This window comes from Tamandua tetradactyla, chromosome 5 (assembly GCF_023851605.1).
Source record: "Tamandua tetradactyla isolate mTamTet1 chromosome 5, mTamTet1.pri, whole genome shotgun sequence".
NCBI lineage: Eukaryota > Metazoa > Chordata > Mammalia > Pilosa > Myrmecophagidae > Tamandua > Tamandua tetradactyla.
The window spans coordinates 44120961-44147382 of NC_135331.1; the positions used below are offsets into that span (position 1 = coordinate 44120961).

Below are 26422 nucleotides of genomic sequence, written 5' to 3' on the forward strand. Positions count from 1 at the left end.
AACATTATACTCTATAAAGAAATGTCTATATAATGAGTCAGTAATCACAGTCATTTACAGAATTCAACTTCTCAATTATACCTCTTTCTTCTCACTTATTTTCATCCTTCATGGCTACCTGAGTAAGGGCTATTTCAGTTATTTCATGCAGGGAAGGGGTATTGGATTTCTGGGATAGATGAATTAATCTGGTTATTTTCCTGGAGTGACTGGTACTTATGGGTTTCAAGACTTATCTTGCCTATGATCAATCTGGAGGATTTAATTTTCTGAGAAAATAAACTTACTAAGCAAATCTTTACATAGACTTAGATAGAGCAGACAGGCACTCCCTAGAGTTTACACTAGAGTTTACAGGAATATTGTTGTTTGCACTATGGCATACTGTGGTAGTGTGAAATATCTGGCTACAACTTGCATAAGAAAACCTCCAGAATGACTTCTCAACCCAATTTGAAAGTTTTAACTGCTGAAACTGTATTTTATTCCATTTCTTTCTCCACTTTTAGTCACTCTCAACTCATATGAACAAGGCAAGGATTGTCCCTGGACATCATGTCCCACAGTGCTACAGAGGCTTATGCCACTGGAAGTCATGTCTTATGGATAGGGAACAGTAGTGAGTTTATTTACAGAGCTATTGGCATTTAATCTAATTCCAATTCTGTTGTATGTAATGAATTGCTTTTCTCTTAATGCTTTCAAAATCCTCTCTCTCTGGAAGTTGACATTCTGATTAGTATGTGTCTCAGAGTGGGTTTAGTAGGATTTATTCTGTTTGGATTTCAATGCATTTGTATTTATACGTCTTTGATAAGACTTGGGAATTTTTTTGCCATTAATTACTTGAATATACTTTCTGCCTCTTTTCCCTTCTTGTTTCCTTCTGGGAAACCCATTTCATGTATGTTTTGATTTCCATGTTATCATTCAATTCCCAGAGATCCTGCTCAAAATTTTCCATTCTTATCTCTATGTACTTTTTTCTCATTTTTATTTCAGATGTCCTACCTTGCAGGACTAATTCTTACTAGTTATTTCTTCTGCCCTTTCAAAACTGCTGCTCTTTTCATCTAACATATGTTTAATCTCATCTATCGTCTTTCTGTTAGTTTTATTCCAGGCTTTCAAATTCTTCTTACATGCTCACCCAGTGTCTTGTTAATATCCTTTAATAAGGATATTAATACACATTTTCTTTCATCTCTGAAATGGTTTAGGAGATTTGCTTGAATATCTGTGAGTGGTTGTTCCTGTTTTTACATCTCTCTTTTAAATTTCTTCCTTTACCTGGCCATATTCTTACTTATTAGTATAGCTTGTACTTTTGTGCTTGTTATTTGGGCCATTAATTAAGTTGTTGAGATTTTGAAGTCTGGTTTCCCTCTGTTGTCTAAGATTTTGTTGTTGATAGGGTTCTGTAACAGCTCTTATATGGCACTGTGCTTGTATTTCCCAGCCAAAACAGGGCCAAGGTCACATGCAGGGGGTACAGAAGAATTCCAAAGGGACTTGGAGAGAGGATCAGGAAAACAACTTCCCAAGATGACACATTCCAAGCCTTTACAGATGGCACAATTTGGCAACAACAAAGGCAAGGTATTTTAGCACTCAGTCTGCTCTATTTCTATGGGAGTTGGAAATAATGGCATTTCAAGAACCTGCCTGGGTAGGACCAAAAGGAGACCTAGAAATCCAATTTTGCAGATCAACTCCTGGGCCAGGCTCTGCTGCATCCACCTGTATTCTTGGCAGAGGGATAACTTCCCCAAATCTTTCAGTCTGCAGTAGCCCATTAGGCAGTAAGTAGGCCTATCAGAAGCTTTTGGTCTTAGGGTTTGAATATGGGCACCATGACACATGGCCAATTGAGTCATTCATGGCAGTTTCTCTTTGAGTAAACAATGGTGCTCCAGGCACCATGGGTTCCTGTATGGAATGGGGCAAGGCTGTGGGATCAAGATGTCCAATTTTGTTGAGCAACAAATATATCAGAACTGTACCATGTTACCCTGTTCCCAATGTGGCAAGGGATTTCACAAATTCCAGTCCACAGCATCCTGACATAGAGGAACTGGGCTGACCAGAAACTACTAGACTCAAGGGTGGGGAGTAAGTGCAAATAGGCACAGTCAAGTGAATTTCTCACTACAGTTTCTCCATCACAACTCTCTTTTGCTTCCTCCAGCATGGTACTCCACTGATCTTTTGAGCCCAGAATAGCAGATTTGGACAGTTTTTACCTGTCTTCTAGGTGTTTTCACTAATGGAAACTTTGTGCTTCTTATTCCACCATTTTCCATTTTAGAGATTTTCATTACAAGCTTATAGAACCACCACTATTCAATTTAATTTCAGCTTATAGGATTCTGTGGACTTGTCTCTGTCTGAAAACTGCTTGACATACCTGTACTTATATGAACTTCCCCATGATAGCAAGGCTGTTCTGGTGAATCCCATGACAGATTCAAGGTGTGACTTGACTCCTGGATAGATGACTATGTAAAGATTTACCTGAAGAAACTCTTGACATTGAACAGTAGAATCTAGGAAATGGTATAACACAGTTGCAGGAAAATTACCCATGCCAAAGATCGGATTCTTGGCGCTCCATTCTGAGCAGTGTCTACCAATCTCTTTATTGCTGGGTTTGCAGCTTTATCTTTTTACATGCCCCCAATTTTTCTTCTTCTTCCAGGGTGAAAATTCTGTTGTTGATTAAAAGATGATAGATCATGGAGGGCTTTTCCAAATAGATTGCTGAAGTAGGATTTCATTCCTTTGTGAGTTAATATATGTTGAATCACTCTGGAACCATGAGTATAATCTTCTGGCAATTTATGACATATAATACCATTCTTTTGAGTATGAGAATTCTGCTCCAATGACATGATGGTAGATATTCTTTCTTACAGATATGATGCACAGATGGCGTTTCTTGTTCTTTAACACTATCTTCCCTGCCTAAAAGAACCACTGAGAGCAGATGACTGATATTCTCCAGCATCACATCTCTGACCAGCCTTCTCTGGGATGAATCCAGCATGACCCACTCTGCCTGAGTAAATTCTATAAATACGTCTTTCAATTTCACTAACTCCAGTGGCTGCATGGTCAACAGCTCAGCTGTCAATTGTCTTCCTCTGGGTTTACACTCACAACAACATAAGCACTGGGTAAGCAAAATGATGATGCTTTCATCAAATTGCACACTCAGAGGTTCTTTATCAGTCTAGAAAAGGTAACATTTTCATGGAGGACTCTCCTTTAATGAAGTTGACAGTGTGATCAGTATTGCATGTGGCCCAAGTATTCCACGAGTTATGGGGGCCTCTCTTTTTACTTTCTTGATGAAGTTCTTTGATGCACAAAAGTGTTTAATTTTGAGGAGTTCCCATTTCTTTCTTTCTTTCTTCAGTACTCTTGCTTTGGGTATAAGGTCTATAAAACCTCCTCCAATTGTAAGTTTCATAAGATATCTCCCTACATTTTCCTCTAGATGTTTTATGGTCTTAGACCTAATGTTTAGGTCTTTGATCCATTTTGAGTTAACTTTTGTATATGGTGTGAGATATGGTCCTCTTTCATTCTTTTGTATATGGATATCCAGTTCTCTAGGCACCATTTATTGAAGGGACTGTTCTGTCTCAGGTGAGTTGGCTTGACTGCCTTATCAAAGATCAAATGTCCATAGATGAGAGGGTCTATATCTGAACACTCTATTCGATTCCATTGGTCAATATATCTATCTTTATGCCAGTACCATGCTGTTTTGACCACTGTAGCTTCATAATATGCCTTAAAGTCAGGCAGTATGAGACCTCCAGCTTTGTTTTTTTTCCTCAGGATACTTTTAGCAATTCGGAGCACCCTGCCTTTCCAGATAAATTTGCTTATTGGTTTTTCTATTTCTGAAAAGTAAGTCATTGGGATTTTGATTGGTATTGCATTGAATCTGTAAATCAATTTATGTAGGATTGACATCTTAACTATATTTAGTCTTCCAATCCATGAACACGGTATGCCCTTCCATCTATTTAGGTCTTCTGTGATTTCTTTAAACAATTTCTTGTAGTTTTCTTTGTATAGGTCTTTTGTCTCTTTAGTTAAATTTATTCCCAAATATTTTATTCTTTTGGTTGCAATTGTAAATGGAATTCGCTTCCTGATTTCCCCCTCAGATTGTTCATTACTAGTGTATAGAAACACTACAGATTTTTGAGTGTTGATCTTGTAACCTTCCACTTTGCTGTACTCGTTTATTAGCTCTAGTAGTTTTACTGTGGATTTTTCAGGGTTTTCGACATATAGTATCATATCATCTACAAACAGTGAGAGTTTTACTTCTTCCTTTCCAATTTTGATGCCTTGTATTTCTTTTTCTTGTCTAATTGATCTGGCTAGAACTTCCAACACAATGTTGAATAACAGTGGTGATAGTAGGCATCCTTGTCTTGTTCCTGATCTTAGGGGGAAAATTTTCAGTTTTTCCCCATTGAGGATGATATTAGCTGTGGGTTTTTCATATATTCCCTTTATCATTTTAAGGAAGTTCCCTTCTATTCCTATCCTTTGAAGTGTTTTCAACAGGAAAGGATGTTGAAATTTGTCAAATGCCTTCTCTGCATCAATTGAGATGATCATGCGATTTTTCTGCTTTGATTTGTTGATATGGTGTATTACATTAATTGATTTTCTTATGTTGAATCATCCTTGCATACCTGGGATGAATCCTACTGTTCATCATGTATAATTCTTTTAATGTGTTGCTGGATTCGATTTGCTAGAATTTTGTTGAGGATTTTTGCATCCATATTCATTACAGAGATTGGTCTGTAGTTTTCTTTTTTTGTAATATCTTTGTCTGGTTTTGGTATGGGGGAGATGTTGGCTTCATAGAATGAATTAGGTAGCTTTCCCTCCTCTTCAATTTTTTTGAAGAGTTTGAGCAGGATTGGTACTAATTTTTTTTGGAATGTTTGGTAGAATTCACATGTGAAGCCATCTGGTCCTGGACTTTTCTGTTTGGGAAGCTTCTTAATGACTGATTCAATTTCTTTACTTGTGATTGCTTTGTTGAGGTCGTCTATTTCTTCTTGAGTCAAAGTTGGTTGTTCATGCCTTTCTAGGAACTTGTCCATTTGATCTACATTGTTGTATTTATTAGCATAAAGTTGTTCGTAGCATCCTGTTATTACCTCCTTTATTTCTGTGGGGTCAGTGGTTATATCACCTCTTCCATTTCTGATCTTATTTATTTGCATCCTCTTTTAGGGACATTTTTTACTCACTGGAATTTTATTAGTGATTTAATATTTCTCCCTCCTCTCCATTTTGTGTCACACTGTCTTTAAATGTAGTTACCACAATATGACTTACCTACTAAAAGTCACATATATCATTTTTAATTAGAAATAAAATTCTTCAATCATATTCTTCAGTCTAAGAGAGAAATTCTAAAGAAATGTATGTGCTAGGAAGTTATTATATTAACTTAGATGTTTGGTTATTAGAGTTTTAAAAGCCTAATGGCTATTAAGTTTTTCTTTTCATTAATCCATAGTCAAATGCTCCATATTCATCTACAATTGCAAATTAAATTTAATTCCTATATACCCTGATAGAAGCACTAACATGCCTTTCTTCTTGATTTTTTTATTAGTTTGTTTGAATAATGATTGATACAAACCACAAATTGAGTGAGACTATTATAGCTGAATTATAGTTTACAAAGATATTCCTTTAATCTTTTTCCTAATTAAAATTTACTTCTAAGGAGAGAGAGAGTGATTTACATTTTTTCATTTTAGGTATGAATGCATTTACCATGAATGTACTGAATCAAAAGGAGGCTGTTTGTAAATGCCCAATCAAGAAAGAAACTTGTCTGGAGCCTAAACATTTGGCTGCAGTAATTGGTTTGACTGAAAGTAGCAGAATAAAGGCTTAGATGCTTTGCTGGTTTTAAACTGTTATGTATCCCAGAAATGCCATATCCTTTTCCTAATCCATCTGGTGGGGCCAGACCTATTGTTTAGGGTGGAACCTTTCATTAGCTTGTTTCCATGGAGACTGACCCACTCAATTGTGGGCATGAGCTTTTGATTAGATTATCTCCACACATATGTGACATGCCCAACTGTGGGTGTGACCTTTTAATTAGATGGAGATGTGACTCCACCCATTCAAAGTCCTTTAAAAGAGGAAACATTTTGGAGAATCCTCAGATGCATATGCTTGGAGAACAGATGCTTCAGAGCCCAGCAGATGTTTCCATGTAACCTTCCCATGAGATACTAAGCAGGCCAGAGCCCAGAGGTGTATCCTGGGGGAACTAAGTGAAAGCCCAATACACTAGAGAGGAATCCACTGGCGTCAGAAGTTGAAAGCAAAGAAACCTGGAACAAGAGCAAGCAGATGCCAGCCATGTGCCTTCCTATGAGACAGACATCAGCCTTTCTTGAGTCAAGGTATCTTTCTCTGGATGCCTTAGTTTGGAAATTTTTATGGCCTTAGAACTGTAAACTTACAACTTAATAAATCCACTTTTTAAAAGCCATTTCATTTTTGGTATATTGCATTCTGGCAGCTTTAGCAAACTAAAACTGACTCTATGGACTCTCTATATGTTAGATGAATCTAAATGTGAAATTTCCCTTTTGTTTGGTGTGCATGAGATATTCCTGCTTCAATGGAATACTGAGGTCATTTTTCCACATACTTAAAAACATGGACTTTTTCAGAGGTGGAAGACACCTTCAAAGTTTGGAAGAATCTCTTCCTTTAATATTGATAAAACTAAGTCCTCAGAGTTAAAGAGACTTGTTCTAAGTCACATATTATATATGTTATGTATGTATTAGACAGCTAGATATAGATAGCTCTATTCATATCTAGATCTACATCTATATCAAGCAACCATTTACTGAGTACTTACTCAGTGCCAAGTATTATACTTAATACGTTGCATTCTCATTGGATTTTCACAGTAATCTATAAGGTAGGAATCATTATCCTCCTTTTGTAGATGAGGGAACTGGAATTTAAATTCAGTCACTTATCTAAAATGACAGAATTGAGGTTTGAAACGTTATCTCTAATCCTGAAGCTCATGTTCTTAACAATTATGCATTATTGCCGGTCACTGGGTATATTCTCCGGGCCATGCCCTGGGCCTGGTATGGGCGATAAAGGAATTACCAAGAAAAAGATTGTGCCCTCCAGGAGCTCACCATCCAGTAGGAAAAGCATCCATGGAGATAAGGAAGGATAATTTAGTGAGTGCTAGGACAGAGATGAGTACATATTAAACCTAGGGAAGGACAGGAGGAATTCTGACTGGGTGAAGAACTAAGAGGTCTGGGAAGATGCTCCAAGGAGACAGGGCTTATCCTTAGTTTTGAATTAGAATTATCCTTGGGTTCTAGGATTAGAACCCAGGTCTCCTGACTAAGCTTCAGGCTTTCTACTATAACACAGAGAAAAAAGAGAAAACACAAAACAATATCCCAAAATCAAATTCCTAAAGCAGCATTACTCAGCCACAGAGTAAACACAATAAAGTTATCTGCATCCAAATCTGAACTAAAAAGAATTCTATATAAAACTTTCACTTTGTGTTTTCATTGAATTTCAAAATCCATCATGGACAGCAGAGTCATGCACAAGTACAATCTATCAGTAATAACGAAAAGTTACTGTGCCCATATTATTCTCAATGACTTAAGCTGTTTTAAAAATGAGCATACCTTTACTCTGATTCCAAAATTGATTCTTGCCTGTTGACCCATTGCTAGAAAAGTGACTGAAATTTTGTCTTGTTCTAAGATGCGAATTCCGACATATTGGTTCAGAGCCAGAAAGATGGGTTTAAATGAAATGAAGGAAGAGGAAGCAACAGAACTTGACCAATTCCAAGCCCTTACTCTGTTGCCTGCTTGATCCAAACATTGACCTCCCAAGATATTGATGTATAACCTGCATGGGAGAAAATTAAAAATCATAAACAGTAATGCTATATGGAGCCTTGAGTTAGTCCTGCCTCTTACTAACCAAGTGGAGTAACATTCATGCTAACCAATAGTACATGAATGGTAAAAAACCTCAGGTAATCTTAGAAGGGATAGTATTACGACTAAATTACATCCTAATCTGAATTACTGGGTCAAATTTGAAACCATACTGATAAATCACCATGGGTCCATAGGTGAGAGGGTCCAGAAAATTATGTGCTGGAAAGGATAAAGAAGGGCCAGGATAGGTTTAATCTGGAAATCAGAGATGCAGGAGACTAAACTATGCCTGCCTTCTTAGAACACTGAAAGAGGGAAGGAGACCAGTCCTTAGCTTTTCTCTACATCAAAATGAAGACCAGTGGGTAAAAATTCTGGAGGGGGCAGAATTGGCCTCAGAACAAATGAGCTGTTTTCTCACAGCACCCTCCAACTGGGAGCCAGGCATCATCTTGGGAGGCCTCTCATCAGGAGTAGGGGTATGCAGGGGCGGCTCAGGGGTCATCTCTGAGATCGCTGTGGAAGGGAAGAGCTCTGTAACTGAGCAGAAGGTAGAACATAGACTAACCTGGCCTCTCCTTTCTCTTAGCATCACTAATGCCATATTTAACTATATTACATACAAATTTAGTCCAACACAATCTGTGATCTGGTGGAATTAATGACTATGCCATTGTACTCAATTATCTACTTCTCGTACTCTCTCAACTTCTTCAAACTTGGACCACCATCCCCACCTTGGAGAGGGAGAATTGGCACTATTGCAGATACTTAGAAAATTGGCTTAATTTGATAATGAATTATTTTTTAAAAAGTAGATAAATTGGCCATGAGGGCCCTCAAGGGTAAAGTAACTAACATTTCATTTACCTGGTATTGATTAATGGCAGTAATATAATAACAAAAGCACAAATAGGAAATTGAGGTGATTTTCTTACTATATCCGGGAAGGGAGTGACTTAGTTTTTTCTTCAATGTGGTAAAAGTGTGGGTATAAATAATATTCAGCTAAAATTATCCAGATAAATCAGTCATTTGTTCATTTACCAGACATTATTTGAGTCTATACTGTGTGTAGATACACTGCTATGTAATAACAGTTCAGGATGTGCCATCAAGGTACTGTTTCCATCAGGAGAGAAGGACTGCAATATGAGAAGGATATAGAAGGTGCTATGAATGTATCAAAGCTGTGTCAGAGTGCCTAGAAGTTCAATTGGAGGTGGGGAGTTACTTCATAGGAGAGTAGTCTTGTGAGATTTAATATAGTGCTCCATCAATTACAGAGTTACTATAAAACTCTGAATAATAAGTAGAAATGTTCCAATATACATGGTAGTGATGTATCAACAAAAAAGCCTACTGCTTTGAACTAAAAAGACAAATAGCTCACTGTGTCCAACTTTATCATGTATTGGCAACAGTGTAGAAACTTTGCCAACTATTGGAAGAGCATCTTAAGATGAGATTGTTATATCTATAAATAATTTAAAGGGAGGATGTGTCTTTTTCTGTAAAGTTTGAAGTGTTTAAATCATGTTTGAAGCTATAACCCCAATTTTACTTTGTGAAGCTAAACAAAATAATATGAAGTCATAGAGTACATAAGTTAGTAGACCAAAATGGAATCAGGATCTTAATTCCTTCTTGTTAGTTTTGGCTATGGGAAGCTTACTAGGTAGGGATATATCTCAGATGATTACAAACAACACAGGGTAGCAGCTGTCCATTGGCAAACTATTGCTACTGATGAAGCAGTCTAGCATTATCAGGACACAAGCTCTACAGAGACTATGTGGGTTCATATCCAAAATCCATACAGTGTCCATATAATTTATTTAGAGACTCTTTTCTATATAGCAGTTGTAAAGTTCATATTTTCTTGCTGTTTACAGAAAGAGTATAATGGGCTTCATTTTGTATAGTTGCCTGGGATTTTCCTACTGAGGCACCTATGGAATGGCATAAATAAAAAATTTCTCTGAGTTGAACATAACTGTGCAAAGACCATTAACTTAACTAAATCTTAAAATCATTTTTTAATCATTTAAAAGGAAAAATGAAATATCACAAAACTGAAAAACAAAATGGCAGCAGAAGGAACCCAGAAACCTACGAGACATTTCCATTGGGATGATAACAAGAACTTCTGCCAGAAGAATTCAGCACTGCCAGTATTGCAGGATTAGTGGACATGTCTTCCTGGATTATAAAAGTGAAACCATTTATCTTGTTGGGAACTCTGATGATAGCTAGGTTTCCAGATGGATAGCTGAGCTCAGATAAGGTCATATGAGTTGTTCTGGCCCTTGACTATTCTGGGAATAAATTAAATTTATGAAAAAGCCTTTGAAACTATAAAACATTCTGAAAATGGAAGATATGGTTATTACAAAATTTTAAACAATTTTTATGTACATCAAAATATATTTATGAAATGCAAAATCTCTCAACAAAATATCAGCAAACTGAATCTAGCAACATATAAAAAGGATTATACACTGTTATGATGTAAGGTTTATCCAAGGAATGCAAGGTTGGTTTAACACCTAAAAATCATTCAAGTATAATATACAATTTTAATAGAATAAAGGACAAAAGGTATATGATCATTTCAACAGATACAAAAAAAAAAAGATTTGACAAAATCCAACACTCTTTCATGATAATGATACTAAACAAGCTAGGAATAGAAGGGAACTACCTCAACCTGATAAAGAGCATCTATGAAAACCCCACAGCTAATATCATATTTAGTGGTGAAAGACTAACACTTTCCCCCTAAGATCAGGAACTAGACAAAGATGTTCACTTTCACTTCTATTCAACATTGGATTGGAGGTTCTAGCCAGGGCAGTTTCAGGCAAAAATTAAACGAATAAAAGTCATTCAGATTGTAAAGAGAACTGAAACTATCTCTATTCATAGATGGCATGCCCTTGTATATAGAAAATCCTAAGAAATCCCCCCCCAAATATATATTAGAACTAATAAATGAGTTCAGCAAGGTTGCTGTATACAAGAATAAATTTTAATTCTATACACTAGCAGTGGCCATTCCAGAAATGAAATTAAGAAAACAATCTCATTTCCAATAGTATCAAAAATAATAAAATATATTCATTACACTAAACAATAAAATAAATTCATTATATTAATACTCAGCCAATATCTAAGCTGATCAGAAGTCCAGAAATGAAGTAACAATATTGCTTATTCTGAATCATTTTGAAAATCGGGCACAGCCTTCAAAAAAGTTAAGAAAAATTAATGCCAGGGTATGAAAGTTTAACTAAATAATAAAAAATAGGTAAATTATTAAAAAATTTTTATATAATTTAAAAATTAACTTGAACTTTCTCTCATAGGATTTAGGTAACTAAAACTTCATTATGTTTTTTCTATGCCATGAAAGTCATTTTCTGGTTTCTTATTGGGTTTTGACTAAATATCTAGGAATCTATAACTAAAAGTTACTTTCTTTACAAAAGGAAGGCCCCAGTTTTCCGAAAAGAACTCTTTGTTTCATTAAACTTTAAAAACTTTCCTTAAGATAATGAAAGAGGGGTTCCAGGCCAAGATGGCGGCTTAGTAATGTGCGTGTTTTAGTTCATCCTCCAGAACAACTACTAAATAACCAGAAATAGTACAGAACAGCTCCTGGGCCATGTCAGTGACTGGACACACAGCGTACCCCAGTCTGGACCAGCTGGACCATCAGCGAGCCCCCCAGAACCATGAGTTCCCCAAGCCGTGGTGGCCGGCACCCCTCCCTGACAGGCTGCTTCCCACAGGGGAAAGGAAAAAGACTTTACCAGCAGCAGGGGCTGAGCCCAACCAAATGCCAATTGTGGAATTAATTAACAAATTCTGAATACTAAAAATAGGCCCCCAGTTCAGGTGAACCTGGTCAAAGTGGAGGTCACTCATTTTTGCCCCGGCACCAAGGGGGCAGGGCTGATGGAAAAATAAAAAAATAAAAAAAAAGAAACAGAGGTACTTGTGGATGTGTTTCTACAAAGGCTTGACTGCCCTTGGATGCAGCAGCAGGGCTTCTCAGGCTGCAACTGCCCCAGACATAGGTAGAAACAAGCTCGTTTGAGGGCTTGTCTGAAGCCTGTGCCTTCCCCAGGGGAGGGGTGAAGCCAATCCCTCCCTCAAGGAATTTAGACACCAGGGCTTGGTAATTAGCAGCCATTAAAACCAGCCTACAACCTCTCCTCTGTCTCCATCATGTCCCCAGCAGGGAGAGTCTGCCAAAGTTAAAGGTATTGCATCATCTTATGCTGGTGGGACCTGCAGCCAGACAAGCACCACTCACTGGGCAGGATAAGAAAAACAGAGTCGAGAGACTCCACAGGAAAGTCTTTCAACCTGCTGGGTCTCACCCTCAGGGAAAACTGACACAGGTGACTCTTTCCTCCTGACAGAAGGCCAGTTTGATCTGGGAAAATCTGGCTTGGGGTCTATAATACCTAAGTAGACCCGCCTAAGGGTGGGGGGAAAAGGCACCATACAAACAGGGCAAGAAGCAAGAAAACAAGAACTGAAAAATTCTCCTGTTAAACAAAACCTAAGCTAGAGATGTAGATAAAGCTGAACTGAATGTCAAAGAACAGATAGACAACAAATTCATCCAGGAGGAAAACGCTAGGTAAAAGAATTGAAAGCAATCTCCAGAATAAGTTAATTAAGGTAATTAAATGCCTAGATGCCAGCAAAAATAACAAATCACACTAGGAAAATTTAAGACATGGCCCAGTCAAAGGAACAAACCAACAATTCAAATGAGATACAGGAGCTGAAACAATTCAGAATACACGAACAGACATGGAAAACTTCATCAAAAACCAAATCAATGAATTGAGGGAGGATATAATGAAGGCAAGGAATGAACAAAATGAAGAAATCGAAAGTCTGAAAAAACAAAGCACAGAACTTATGGGAATGAAAGGCACAGTAGAAGAGATGAAAAAAACAATGGAAACCTACAATAGTAGATTTCGAGAGGCAGAACATAGGATTAGTGAACTGGAGGACGGAACATCTGAAATCCAACAAGAAAAAGAAAATATAGGGGAAAAAATGGAAAAATATGAGCAGGAACTCGGGGAATTGAATGATAATATGAAGCGCATGAATATACGTGTTGTGGGTGTCCCAGAAGGAGAACAGAAGGGAAAAGGAGGAGAAAAACTAATGAGAAAATTATCACTGAAAATTTCCCAACTCTTATGACAGACTTAAGAAGTGCAATGTATCCCAAAGAGAATAGATCCAAATAGACATACTCCAAGATATTTACTAATCAGAATGTCAGAGGTCAAAGAGAAAGAGAGGATATTGAAAGCAGCAAGAGAAAAGCAATCCATCACATACAAGGGAAGCCCAATAAGACCATGTATAGATTTCTCAGCAGAAACCATGGAAGCAAGAAGACAGTGGGATGATATATTTAAATTCTTAAAAGAGAAAAACTGCCAAACAAGAATTCTATATCCAGCAAAATTGTCCTTCAAAAATGAGGGGGAAATTAAAACATTTGCAGACAAAAAATCACTGAGAGAATTTGTGACCAAGAGACCAGCTCTGCAAGAAACACTAAAGGGAGCACTAGAGACAGGTAAGAAAAGACAGACGAGAGGGGTGTGGAGAAGAGTGTAGAAAGGAAGACTATGAGTAAAGGTAAAAAAAAAAAAGAAAATTAGATATGACATATAGAATCCAAAAGGCAAAATGGTAGAAGAAAGTATTACCTGTGCAGTAATAACACTAAATGTTAATGGATTAAACTCCCCAATCAAAAGACATAGACTGGCAGAATGGATTAAAACACAGGACCCATCTATATGCTGTCTCTACTCAAAGGGCATGAAGGCAAGGACACAAACGGACATTTGCACACCAGTGTTTACAGCAGCATTATTTACAATTACCAAGAGATGGAAACAGCCAAAATGTCCATCAACAAACTGTGGTATATAGATATGATGGAATATTATGCAGCTGTAAAACAGAATAAAGTTATGAAGTATGCAACAACAGGGATGGACCTTGAGAACATGCTGAGTGAGAATAGCCAAAAACAAAAGGACAAATACTGTATGGTTTCACTGATATGAACTGACATTAGTGAATAAACTTGGAATATTTCATTGGTAACAGTACCATCAGGAGATAGAAATAGGGAAGATATTGGGTAAGTGGAGCTGAAGGGATACAGATTGTGCAACAGGACTGAATATAAAAAATCAGAAATGGGCAACACAATATTACCTAACTGTAATACAATTATGTTAAAACACTGAATGAAGCTGAATGTGAGAATGATAGAGGGAGGAAGGCTGGGGGCATAAATAAAATCACAAAGAAAGACAGACGATAAAGATTGAGATGGTATAATCTAGGAATGCCTAGAGCATATAATGATAGTGACTAAATGTACAAATTGAAAAAATGTTTTTGCAGGAGGAAGAACAAAGGAATGTCATTACTGCACGGTGCTGAAAATAGATGGTAATTAATATTTTAAAAGTTGAATGTATGTGTGAGACAAGCAAAAAATGTCTATTTGGTACAAAATTTATATTTTGACTAGTGCATCTCCTAATATAACTTATGTAGATAGCTGGTTGAACAACATAAGTACATGGAACCTTGGGTAGGACATGAGATTTTGTTGGTTTGTCCAGAGTGATGTCCTGATGAATCCCAGAGTGATTCGATTAGTGAGTGGAAAAGTATTTGCAAAGTCCCCTTTGGGGAATGGTGAGAATGGGGGAAAATTCAACCTCCCCAAGTTGAATTCTTGATATTCTCACAAGCAGTATGGACAACCAAAGCTATAGGCTGAGCCCCCAGTCTTGGGGTTTGTTCATATGAAACTTAACCTGACAAAGGATAGGTTAAGCCTACTTAAAATTAGGCCTAAGAGTCACCCCCAAGAGAACCTCTTTTGTTGCTCAGATGTGGCCTCTCTCTCCAGCCAACATAACAAGCAAACTCACCACTCTCCCCCTGTCTATGTGAGACATGACTTCTAGGGGTGTGAACCTTCCTGGCAATGTGGGACAGAAATCCTGGAATGAGCTGAGACTCAGCATCAAGGGATTGAGAAAACCACTAGAATGAGCTGAGACTCAGCACCAAGGGATTGAGAAAACCTTCTTGACCAAAAGGGGGAAGATTGAAATGAGACAAAATAAGTGTCAATGGCTGAGAGATTTCAAACAGTGTTGAGAGGTTATCCTGGAGGTTATTCTTATGTATTAAATAGAAATCACCTTGTTAGTCAAGATGTAATGGAGAGCCTGGAGGGAAGAGCCTGAAAATGTACAGCTGTGTTCCAGTAACCATGTTTCTTGAAGATGATTGTATAATGATATAGCTGTCACAATGTGACTGTGTGATTGTGAAAACCTTGTGTCTGATGCTCCTTTTATCTACCTTATCAACAGATGAGTAAAACATATGGAATAAAGATGAATAATAGGGGGAACAAATGTCAAAATAAATCTAGAGTGAAATGCTGGTGATCAGTGAGGGGGATGGGTGGGGGGTAGGGTATGTATGAATTTTTTTTCTGTTTTCTTTTTATTTCTTTTCCTGAATAGATGCAAATGTTCCTAGAAATGATCATGATGATGAATATGCAACTATGTGATATTGTGAATTACTGATTATATATGTAGAATGAATGATCAAAAATTATGAGTGTTTGCATTTAAAATAAATAAATAAATAAATAAATAAGATAGTGTAAGGTCTTTCTTTAGGGATATAAAATGGCCTGGCCATCAGACAGGTTCCAATGATTAAAAACCTAGTGTTCCATAAAATATGTATTGAATTTCTCTATTAAATAACAATCAAAATAACATGCTGTTCATGGTACAAATTTTCTCTGGGGCAAATATTATTAAAGCTTTAAAATGTCCATAATTTCTTACCCAGAATTTCTACCCCTATGTATTTAATTCAGGGACATGAAGGACAAGCATGCAGCAAAGTATGCACACAGCTGTTCATTTAGCTGTTATATATGATAGCAAAAAATTTTCGAAACTACCTTTGTTCAGCAAAAGGGTTGGGTTAAGTGACTTGTATACTGCATCTCTATAATGAAATTACTATGTGGTTATAAAAATGGTGGCATATCTATATTTGTTGCTTATTATATTCTCATAATATTATATATTATTATATTAAGGGGGCACATTATAAAATATTATGAACAAATAGTTGAACAATTAATTTTAAATAACTATCTCTATATAGGCTCATAGACATAAAAAACAGCAAGGAAAAATATATGCTAATAAAAATAACTTGTCAAAAGAAAGGATACAATATTTGTGTTGCCCCATCTGGAAATGACGTCAGAAACTTGCTCCCGTGTTTGTAGTGCTTCTCTAAGAACTCTTTGGCCATGATCTATACACCACAGGAAATTAAAAGGCACTTAACTGTTAATGGCTTTAGATACAAGGCATTAAGTATGACAACAATGCACAATGGTTCTGAGACAGTGATACAAACCATTTTGTATGGTTTCAGAGATAGGGAACAATCCTTAGGAATCATTAAAGATAGTCCCCAACCTCTACAGTATAACTTGTTAAACTTTTCTATAGAAATCTAACACTGAATATCTCTTTAAAGATCTGTTACATGTTTTTTACCTTATGCACATATTACCATGAAAACAAAACAAAAGAAGGTAAAAACCAAACTCAGCATGACAGAAATTCTCTATCCTGAGTGCAGTGGTAGAGTTATGCAACTATATACATAAGTCAAAATTCAGAGAACTGCACACCTAAAAAGGGTGAATTTCACTGCATATAAATTATATTTCAATAAATCTTATTTTTAATTAAAAACTTTTTTTGCATCCAAGGTCGTTTTAATCACATCAGGATCTGGGGCTAGTTCTTGCAGCTGTGGCATGCCTGCTGAAGCCTCCATTGCTGCTCTTACTTTGGGCCCTTAGGGCGGCTGTAGGGTCTGGTATGGCTGTGTGGGGTTCCTGGGACCTTGCCAAAATGCCTGTTACCTCCAGGCCCTTGCGGGAACGGGAGAGCAGAATGGTGCGGCAGCCCTTGGGGGAGTCTAGGGCCAGCTGATCCAAGGGGAGGATCTTGCCTTGAGCCTTAAGGATGTGCCTCCCGGCACAGAACACACACCTTCAATTTGAGCATCTTCTATGTCTGCAGGTCATCTGTTATGGTCCCCAAAGCCACAGCTGTTTTGTTTTCACAGCCCAGAAGCTTCAGCTTCCAGATCATGCAGGAAGGGACAAGGGCGGTGGGCTAGTGTGACTCATGAACAACTGCTTCAGGACAACTGAAAAGATTATCCTTTCACATTACTGTGCCATGCCACCTCTGTCATAAATCAGATGTTCATGCATGCATGGGTCTGCTTCTGGACTCTTTATCCTGCATGTTGGATTTCCTTGTTTATCTTGCTCTAATACTACACTGTCTTAATTACTATATATATATTTACTAGGCCTTAATGTCTGGTAGCACTCACAACCCTCCAACCCTAATCTTCTTCAGGAACATTCTAGGTGCTTTTTATTTCCACAAAAATTTTAGAATCAACTTGTCAAGGCTTTTTTTTCCCCCAATACAAACACATATACAACTCTGTTAGAATCTGATTTTGATTGCATTGGATCTTTTCTAGTTTGCTAGCTGCCAGAATGCAATATACCAGAAACAGAATGGCTTTTAAAAAGGGGAATTTAGTAAATTGCTAGTTTACAGTTCTAAGGCTGAGAAAATGTCCCAATCAAAACAAGTCTGTAGAAACATCCAATTAAAGGCATCCAGGTAAAGATACTTTGGTTCAAGAAGGCCGATGAAGTTCAGGGTTTCTCTCTCAAGTGAGAAGGCACATGGCGAACACAGGCAGAGTTTCTCTCTCATCTGGAAAGGCACATGGTGAACATGGTCAGGGTTCCTCTCTCCTCTGGAAGCCCATGGTGAATACAGCATCATCTGCTTCTTCTTCTCCTGGCTTCCTGTTTCATGAAGCTGCCCAGGAGGCACTTTCCTTCTTCATCTCCAAAGGTCACTGGCTGGTGGACTCGGCTTCTCATGGACTATGTCGTTTTGCTCTGCTCTCTCTGAATCTCTTTCATTCTCCAAAATATTTCCTATTTTATAGGACTCCAGAAATTTATCAAGACCCACCCAAGAAGGTGGAGACATGTCGTCACCTAATTCAGTTTAACAACCACTTTTGATTAAATCACATCTCCAGGAAGATGATCTGATTACAGCTTCAAACATACAGTATTGAATAGGGATTATCCTGCCTTTATGAAATGGGATTTAGATTGAAACATGGCTTTTCTAGGGCACATACATCATTTCAAACCAGCACAGGATCTATATATCAATATTGGAAGAATGACCCTTTAAAATATTTAATTGTCCAACCCATGAACATTAGGTTAAATTTGTTAAATCTACTATAATATTACTTTTTTTTTGTACTAGTAGTCCTCTCAATTGAGAGAGAGAAGTAAAATATACTACTACAAGCATGGATTTCCTTATTCCCCCTTTGATCTCTGTAAATTTTATTTTATATATTTCCAGGCTGTATTATGGGGTGGTAGTGGTATGGATTTTGTAATGTTATATCTTCCTGGTGAATTGAAATTTTTATCATCATGAAGTGACTTTTTTTTTTTTTATCTCTAGTAACACTTCATACCTGATATAAATAAAGGTTATAAATATAATCTTTTGGTTAGTATTTTCATGGTATATAATTTTATTTGCTTTTAATCTTTTTGTATCCCTGTATTTTAGATCTATTGTAAATCTTCGAAACATTATATAGTTGGGTTTTGTCTTTTTAAGAAAAAAAATTCAATCCCACAGCCTTTGTCTAGTTACTGGAACATTTAGTCTGTTAACATTTAATGTAACTACTGACAGTATTTGGTGCTTTCAGTTCATTTCCTTGTTATATGAATTTTTTTTTCCCTATCCTGCCTTATTTTTTTGAGGGTATTTAAAGAAATCATTTTATATACATTTTTTACCTCTACTAATCTGGAAGTTATACCATCTATTTCTATTATTTTTCTGGTTATTCTATAAATTTAAGGAAGCAAACTTAATTTATCAAAGTCTGAAGTTAATATATTTATTTGCTGTTTTTCCAAACCAAGGACCTTAGAACACTGTAATTCCATGTAGCCTCCTTCCTAAATAATGTGCTATTTTTGCCATATTCTATTATTCTGTACTGTTTTTTGAAACCCCACATTCCTTTTATTGTACTCTCAGCAAACTTTTAGTTTTATTCATATATGCCATATGCCACTTTCTTTGGTCTTCATTCTTTTTTGAACCTCAGACCATCCAAATACCCAAAAGAATTTCCTTTAGTGAGGAGATATTAATGACAAACTCTCTTAGTTTCTGGTAGAAAAAAATATCTTTTATGGGCATTCTTTCTTGAACGATATTTTCACTGGGTATAAAATTCTATATTGGCAGTTATACTCTTTTAGGGCAATGAAGTCATTCCACTGCCTTCTGCTTCTATTACTGCTCTTAGGAGGTCACCTGATCATTGTTCCTTTAACAGTAGACTCATCTACTGATCTCTTTTTTTCTTTTGGCTATTTTTAGGATTATTTCCTTTCTCTTTGGTTTTCTGGAGTTTCACTATGATGTGTCATTCTAGTTTGCAAGCTGCCTGAATGTGATATGCTAGAAACAGAATGGCTTTTAAAAGGGGGAATTTATTAAGTTCAAAGTTTACAGTTCTAAGGCCATGGATTAAAGCAAGGATATAGTAATGTCCAATCTAAGGCATCCAGGGGAAGATACCTGATTCAAGAAGGCCCGTGATGTTCAGTGTTTCTCTCTCAACTGGAAAGGCATGTGGTAAACAAGGCAATTTCTGCTAGCTGTCTCTCCAGGCTTCTTGTTTTCATGTAGCTCCACTGAGGGCATTTTCCTTCTTCATCTTCAAAGGTCTCTAGCTATATGGGCTCTCGTGGCTCTCATGCACTTTCCAATATGGTTTCTTTTGAGAGGATTCCAGTAAACTAATCAAGACCCACCAGGAACAGGTGAAGTCACATCTCCCTCTAATCAAAGGTTGATATCCACAATTGGGTGTACCACATCTCTGCTGTGATAATCAAATCAAGTTTCCAACCTACAGTACTGAATAGAGATTAAAAGAAATGGTTGCCTCCACAAAAGTAGATAAGGATTAAAACATGGCTTTTCTAGGGTATATAATCCTTTCAAACTGGTATGTATCTAGGATTAAGAAACAAAATTCATCCTGTTCAGCATTCATTGGACTACTCACAGGGGTAGATTGTCTCTTTCACCAGTTCTTCAAAATTATCAGCCACTACTTCTCCAAATTTTGAATAAATACATTTTAGACCTTTCATTTAATTTTTCATATCATATCCTCTGTTTCACATTGCTCATCTTTTTGTGTCCCCCATGGTGTATGTTGATACTTTAGTTCTCTCTTCAATGGAGTTTAGTTTGCTTTTAAACACTCATACTGAGTCTTCAATTTCTTTTTTTTTCATTTCTATAAGTTTATTTTTTTCTTTTAAAATCTGCAATGTCCCTTTATAGTTTTCTGGACCGTCTATATATCTTCAAGATGATCTTCTATTTTTATAAACATAGATTGCTTTAATTTCCAAAGTCTTTGCAGATGTTTTCATGTTGAATATTATTCCTCTGGGTTCTCAGTTGTGGTGTTGACTTTCCTTGTGTTCTGGGTTTTTTTACTGTGTGCTGGTAACTGAGCTTAAAAAAAATAATTTGTAGGAGTAATTTGAGGACTGAATTTGAGGACCTTCCTTCGAAGAGGATTTGGATTTACTTCTGTCAGGCAATTGGAGCCACTTCCACTCCTTAAATTCTGTATCACTCAGGAGAAGCAAAATTCATCTCAGTAATTTATTACTGGGTATCTATTCTAAGGAACTATACCTATGTAGAAATAGATTTTTACACAGAAATATTCTAAGCAGTGTTATAACAACTGTTTAGTGTGGTATTACAAAAAAAATGGTAACAACATTTATGTCCAATAACAGAGAAATGGTAATAAAGACTATATGGAAAGTAACCTAGTTATTAAAATGATGTTAATGTAAACCATGTAATATCATGGAAAAAATCTGTTACAACTAAATAAAAAAAGACATAAAATTATATATAAATGATAGAGGTACAAAGTACCTGAAACTGTTGAGCTGTATTCTTGACCTTGTAGCCTTGATTCTTGAAGACAATTTTACAATGTGACTGTATGATTGTGAAAACTCTGTGTCTGATGCTCCCTTTATTCACAGTATGGACAGATGAGTAAAAAAAATAAGTACAAAAATAAATAAATAAATAATAGGGGGGATAAAGGGTACAAAAAATTGGGTGGATGGAAATACTAGTGGTCAATGAGAGGGAGAGGTAAGGGGTATGGGATGTATTAGTTTTTTCTTTTTATTTTTTTTTCTTGAGTGATGCAAATGTTCTCAAAATGATCATGGTGATGAATACACAACTATGTGATGATATTGTGAGCCACTGATTATATACTTCAGATAGACTGTATGTGTGTGAAGATATCTCCATGAAAATATTTTTTAAAATACACTAGAGTACGCGCTTTGGCAACACAGACACTAAAACTGGAACAATACAGAGAAGAATGGCATGACCCCTGAGCAAAGATGGCATGCAAATTTGTGAAGTGTTCCATATTTTTAAATAAATAAATAATGGGGTCATGAGGGGGATGGGAGGAATGTTTGGGGTGTTCTTTTTTATTCTTATTTTATTTGTTTTTGAAGTAATGAAAATGTTCAAAAATTGTGGTGCTGAATGCATGACTATGTGATGAGATTGTGAACATTTTGTGGATTGTATGACATATGAATATATAAAACTATTTTTAAGAAAAGGTAACACTAAAAAAAAATTTAATAGTCATATGTGGTAGTTGCTACCATATTGAGTAATGTAGGTCTAGTAAAACTGTTAAAATATTAATACGTTTTGTAGTTGTGGGGAGAGTAGCTGGGATTTTTAGGGAGCTTCTTCCCCTCTATCTAGTTTACCCTGAGTCTCAAATGTTCATTCATGTGCAGTGACCACATTTTGAAAGTAAAAAGGTCTTAATCAAAATAACCACCCAAAAAAAATTTACAAAATTTTGTTAAAAGTTCTTCAGTAGAAATTAAAAGGTCAAATCTGTATAATTATATTCAGCAAATAACTAAACTGTTTTGTAGCCTAGCTTCCATATTCACGAGAGCTTTTATAATTTTTAGGTAAAACAGATTTTTTAAAAGTAGCAAGTATGAAAATTTTAAGCTAATTACCTTTCCACCTGCTATCCCAGAATCACAACACACAATGGGTATATTATTGTTTTCTAGTAGAAAATCAAATATTGTTTTATCAGTTGAATCTTTTTCTGGAATATCCACAGAAAGTTGATAAGAAATAGTTTTTAAGTGCTTTGAATCTAATGGAAAAAGAATCACATGAAAATAATATACAACTTAAAATTTTCAATACTTCTCTTCTAAAATGAAATTTCAAACTCAATGACAAATCCATCAGACATTTCTTTAAAGGAAGAAAATAAGGGCCTTCATTATGTTAAAATTAGGATTTTCTTATGTTAAAAAAATGAGGACTTTCATTATGGTAGCTAAAAGAAGAAAAATGATAATTTTCACTAAGTGGAATTTTCTGATCTTTAGTTTTAATAAGAAATGGTTGAATATCAATTAAATTAAAATAGGGATTTAGTTACAAGAAAAAACCCACACAAATATGTTCCCTAAATATCTTTTCAATAGTTCTGAGTAGTAAAGGAAGACTTGATGCACAGAAAGATTAAGAATTTACAAAATCAGGTAGGCTATAAAGACAGAAGCAAGGATATAAATTTATAACTTTTGATTTTAAAATCAGTGCTCCTCTGACTGTACTAGAAAAACACCTACAAGGCCAGCCAAGTGATTGCACCAACATAAGAAGAAAAGAAACTAATTTATTTTTGAAAGATTTTCCATACCCAGGCTTGAAAACAAAATGGAATATGTCCTTAATAAAAGAAAACACAATGAGCTGAAAGCTCTTTGTAGCTATCTTTGAATGTTGCTTATTTATTTCAATCAATAATAACAACGAGATGAAGACTAGGAATTACAAAGATCAGGCAACTGAAACAGCAGATTTCCTGATCATTTTGATTTGGGCAGGATTTATTGTTCTTAGAAATGAAAAATTTAAATTTAAATTTAAAAATACACCTGTTTTAGCCCTTGGTCAATCATCTCAGCTTTCTGATGTTGTACAGCTGATACATAGCATCAGTATTGATGAACTCACCTTCTTCAGTAAAATTAGAATGTTCATTTGATAGTATTGCAAGATGTTTGACCATCTGTCGCTCCTGTTTTCTATAAAACCAAAATATATAATATATAAGTTTGAAATGTAGTTGAAGGTTAAAACAGTATACTCTAAATTTTAATTAGTTGAATGCCATACTTTATCATTTTTATTTGTTATTACTTGTGAATACAGCCTATATAAACTTAGTGGATAAATTTCTCCAATATGGTATTTATTTCTGAATTACCCTGAGAGACTGAGATAGATAAATTTGTACTTTTTGAAGAAAGAGTTTAACCTTGTCCATAGAGAGGTTTGGCGTTTGCCCTTAGCTTCTGGGAAGTAACGTCTAAGTCTTCGGGATGTCATAGCTGATAGGAGTGTCTTTGTTCACCTGGGGCCTGTGGTCATTCAGTTTCTAACAATGTGCTTTAGGGTGGGGGCTTTGGGTCACATGGTGTGCCAGTTTAAACAGATTCATATACCCTGGAAAAGCCATGCTTTAATCCTAATCAATCTTGTGGGAGTAACAGTACTACAGGTTGGAAACTTGATGAGGTCATCTCCACAGAGATTTGAGTCAATCATTTGTGGATATTAAATTTGATTAGCTGGAGATGTGACTCTACACATTTGGGTGGGTCTTGATTAGTTTACTGGAATCCTATAAAAGAGTAAACATTTTGGAGAAAGCTGGAGATTCTGAAAGAGCAGAAGAGGATGACAGAATACCACAGAACCACAAAGCAGAGAGTCCACCAGCCAGCGACTTTTGGAGATAAAGAAAGAAATGCCTCCCGGGGAGCTTCATGAAAAAAAAAGGCCTGGAGAGAAAGCCAGCAGATACTGCCATGTTCGCCATGTGCCTTTCCAGCTGAGAGAGAAACACTGAATGTCATCAGCCTTCTTGAACCAAAGTATCTTTCCCTGAATGCCTTAAATTGGACATTTCTATAGACTTGTTTTAATTGGGACATTTTCTTGGCCTTAGAACTGTAAACCAGCAACTTACTAAATTCCCCCTTTTAAAATCCATTCTGTTTCTGGTATATTGCCTTCTGGCAGCTAGCAAACTAGAACACATGGGTATCAGTTAATCTCTGGAGGGACTGGAGACTGAGATCAGCCATGTGGGCAATCAATCATGCCTATATGAAGGAGCCTTGATAAAAACTCTGGACCTCAAAGTCTGAGTGAGCTTTCCTGGTTGGCAATACTCTATTAATATTGTCACATAGATGCCAGTCTGTGGGGAGAAGACAATAGAAGCTTGCGCTTCCCTGATCTATGCCCAATGTGCTTCTTCCTTTGATTGATTTAGATCTGTTTCCTTTCCCTGTTATAAAATGAAAAAACTCTTAGTGATTTCTGAGTTCTTCTAGCAAATTATTGAGCCTGAGGGTGGTTTCTGGAAGCTCCAAAACACGCAACTGGTATCAGAAATGAGGGTAGTCTTGTGTGGACTGCGTTCCCTCTAATTGTACAGTTGTCTAACTTTCACACTGCTTTTAAATCAGTGAGTCTCCAATTTCTGAAAGCTTCTGAATCTCATGACATCCACCAAAAATTGTAATAGGTTTGCTATGACTAATTTTAATTTTGTCACTGAAAATATGTCTTCAAGATGATTAATTTTGGAAAAAAGGTTCATTTTACAAAATATTCTCTATAAGTGGGCCTATCTGAGTTCCAGTACCAAAGGTGGGTTACCTGCGCAGGGCTTTCTCCTTGGCCTTGAGTCTATCGACTTCACTGCCATGGGCTGCATGTGGATCAATACAGATCAAATCAGCTTTCACACTTTTTATTTTCTTTTCTTCTTCAAAGATGTATTCAAGCAGATTTTGGAAATGGATACAACAAGTGCTCTGAAAAATAAAGAGTTCATTTTCCTAAGTCCTAGATGATGATTAGAGGGGGAAAAAATAAAAATGGTTAATGGGGTTTGGATAACAATATATAATAACACTTTTTTGTTTTGGTAAGAGGTTTATTTGGATATAATTTGTATGGTATATAATTCACCCATTTAATATGTACAACAATTTTTTTTAGTATATTCACAGAGTTAAACAACCATCCATAGTCAATTTTAGGACATTTTTATCATCTCAAAAAGAAACACTGTAGACTTTAGCAGTAATTCCCCGTTGACCATTCCCTTAGCCCCTGGCAATCACTAATCTACTTTCTGTTTCTATGGATTTGCCTATTCTGAACATATAAATGGAATCATACAACACATAGTCTTTTGTGACTGGTTTCTTTGACTTAACATAATGTTTTCAAGGTTCATCCATGTTATAGCATGTTATACCATGTTCCCCATCATCGAGAAGCAGCTGGATTGATAGAACGGTGGAATGGCCTTTTGAAAACTCAATTACGGTACCAACTAGGTGTCAATACCTTGAAGGGCTAGGGTAACGTTCTCCAGGAAGCTGTATATGCTCTGAATCAACATCCACTGTATGGTGCTGTTTCTCCCATAGCCAGGATCCATGGGTCCAGGAAACAAGGGTGGAAATGGGAGTGGTATCACTCACTATTACCCCTAGTGATCCACTAGGAAAATTTTTGCTTCCTGTCCCTGTGACCCTGAGCTCTGCTGGTCTACAAGTTTTAGTTCCAAAAGAGGGAGTGCTTCCACCTGGAAAAACAATGATTCCACTGAACTGGAATCTAGGACTGCCACCTGGTCACTTTGGGCTACTCATGCCCCTGGATCAACTAGCTAAGAAGGGGATTACATTATTGTATGTATGGGGTGATTGACCTTGACTATCAGGGGGAAATAGAACTGCAACTACACAATGAAGGTAAAAAAAGAGTTTTCTTGAGAATCAGGAAATCCCCCTAGGGTATCTTTTAGTACTACCATGCCCTGTGATTAAAATCAATGGAAAACTGCAATAACCCAACCCAAGTAGGACTATCAATGGCTCTAAAACTTCAAGAATGAAGGTTTGGGTCACCCCACCAGGCAAA

At 36.4% G+C, this 26422-nt stretch overlaps 1 protein-coding gene and 1 non-coding gene across 5 annotated transcripts in view; one reads left to right on the forward strand and one right to left on the reverse strand.

Moving 5' to 3' along the window:
• The window catches only part of ERICH6 (glutamate rich 6), a 63731-nt gene that overhangs the window by 20893 nt on the left and 16416 nt on the right, over positions 1 to 26422 (reverse strand). For 2 of the 4 annotated variants that reach the window (XM_077160774.1, XM_077160777.1), the window contains 7 exons: positions 25145 to 25302; positions 23429 to 23499; positions 22408 to 22553; positions 21266 to 21307; positions 16360 to 16445; positions 10129 to 10284; positions 7749 to 7977 (listed from right to left, as the gene is read on the reverse strand). In XM_077160774.1, coding sequence (XP_077016889.1) covers positions 7749 to 7977; positions 10129 to 10284; positions 16360 to 16445; positions 21266 to 21307; positions 22408 to 22553; positions 23429 to 23499; positions 25145 to 25302 — 888 coding nt within the window. The remainder of the gene's footprint in view (positions 1 to 7748; positions 7978 to 10128; positions 10285 to 16359; positions 16446 to 21265; positions 21308 to 22407; positions 22554 to 23428; positions 23500 to 25144; positions 25303 to 26422) is intronic. The other 2 variants (XM_077160776.1, XM_077160775.1) reach the window with 2 other exon arrangements.
• Positions 21689 to 21791, forward strand: LOC143685373 (U6 spliceosomal RNA). The gene has a single exon (XR_013176616.1). It is a non-coding gene; the product is annotated as a U6 spliceosomal RNA (small nuclear RNA).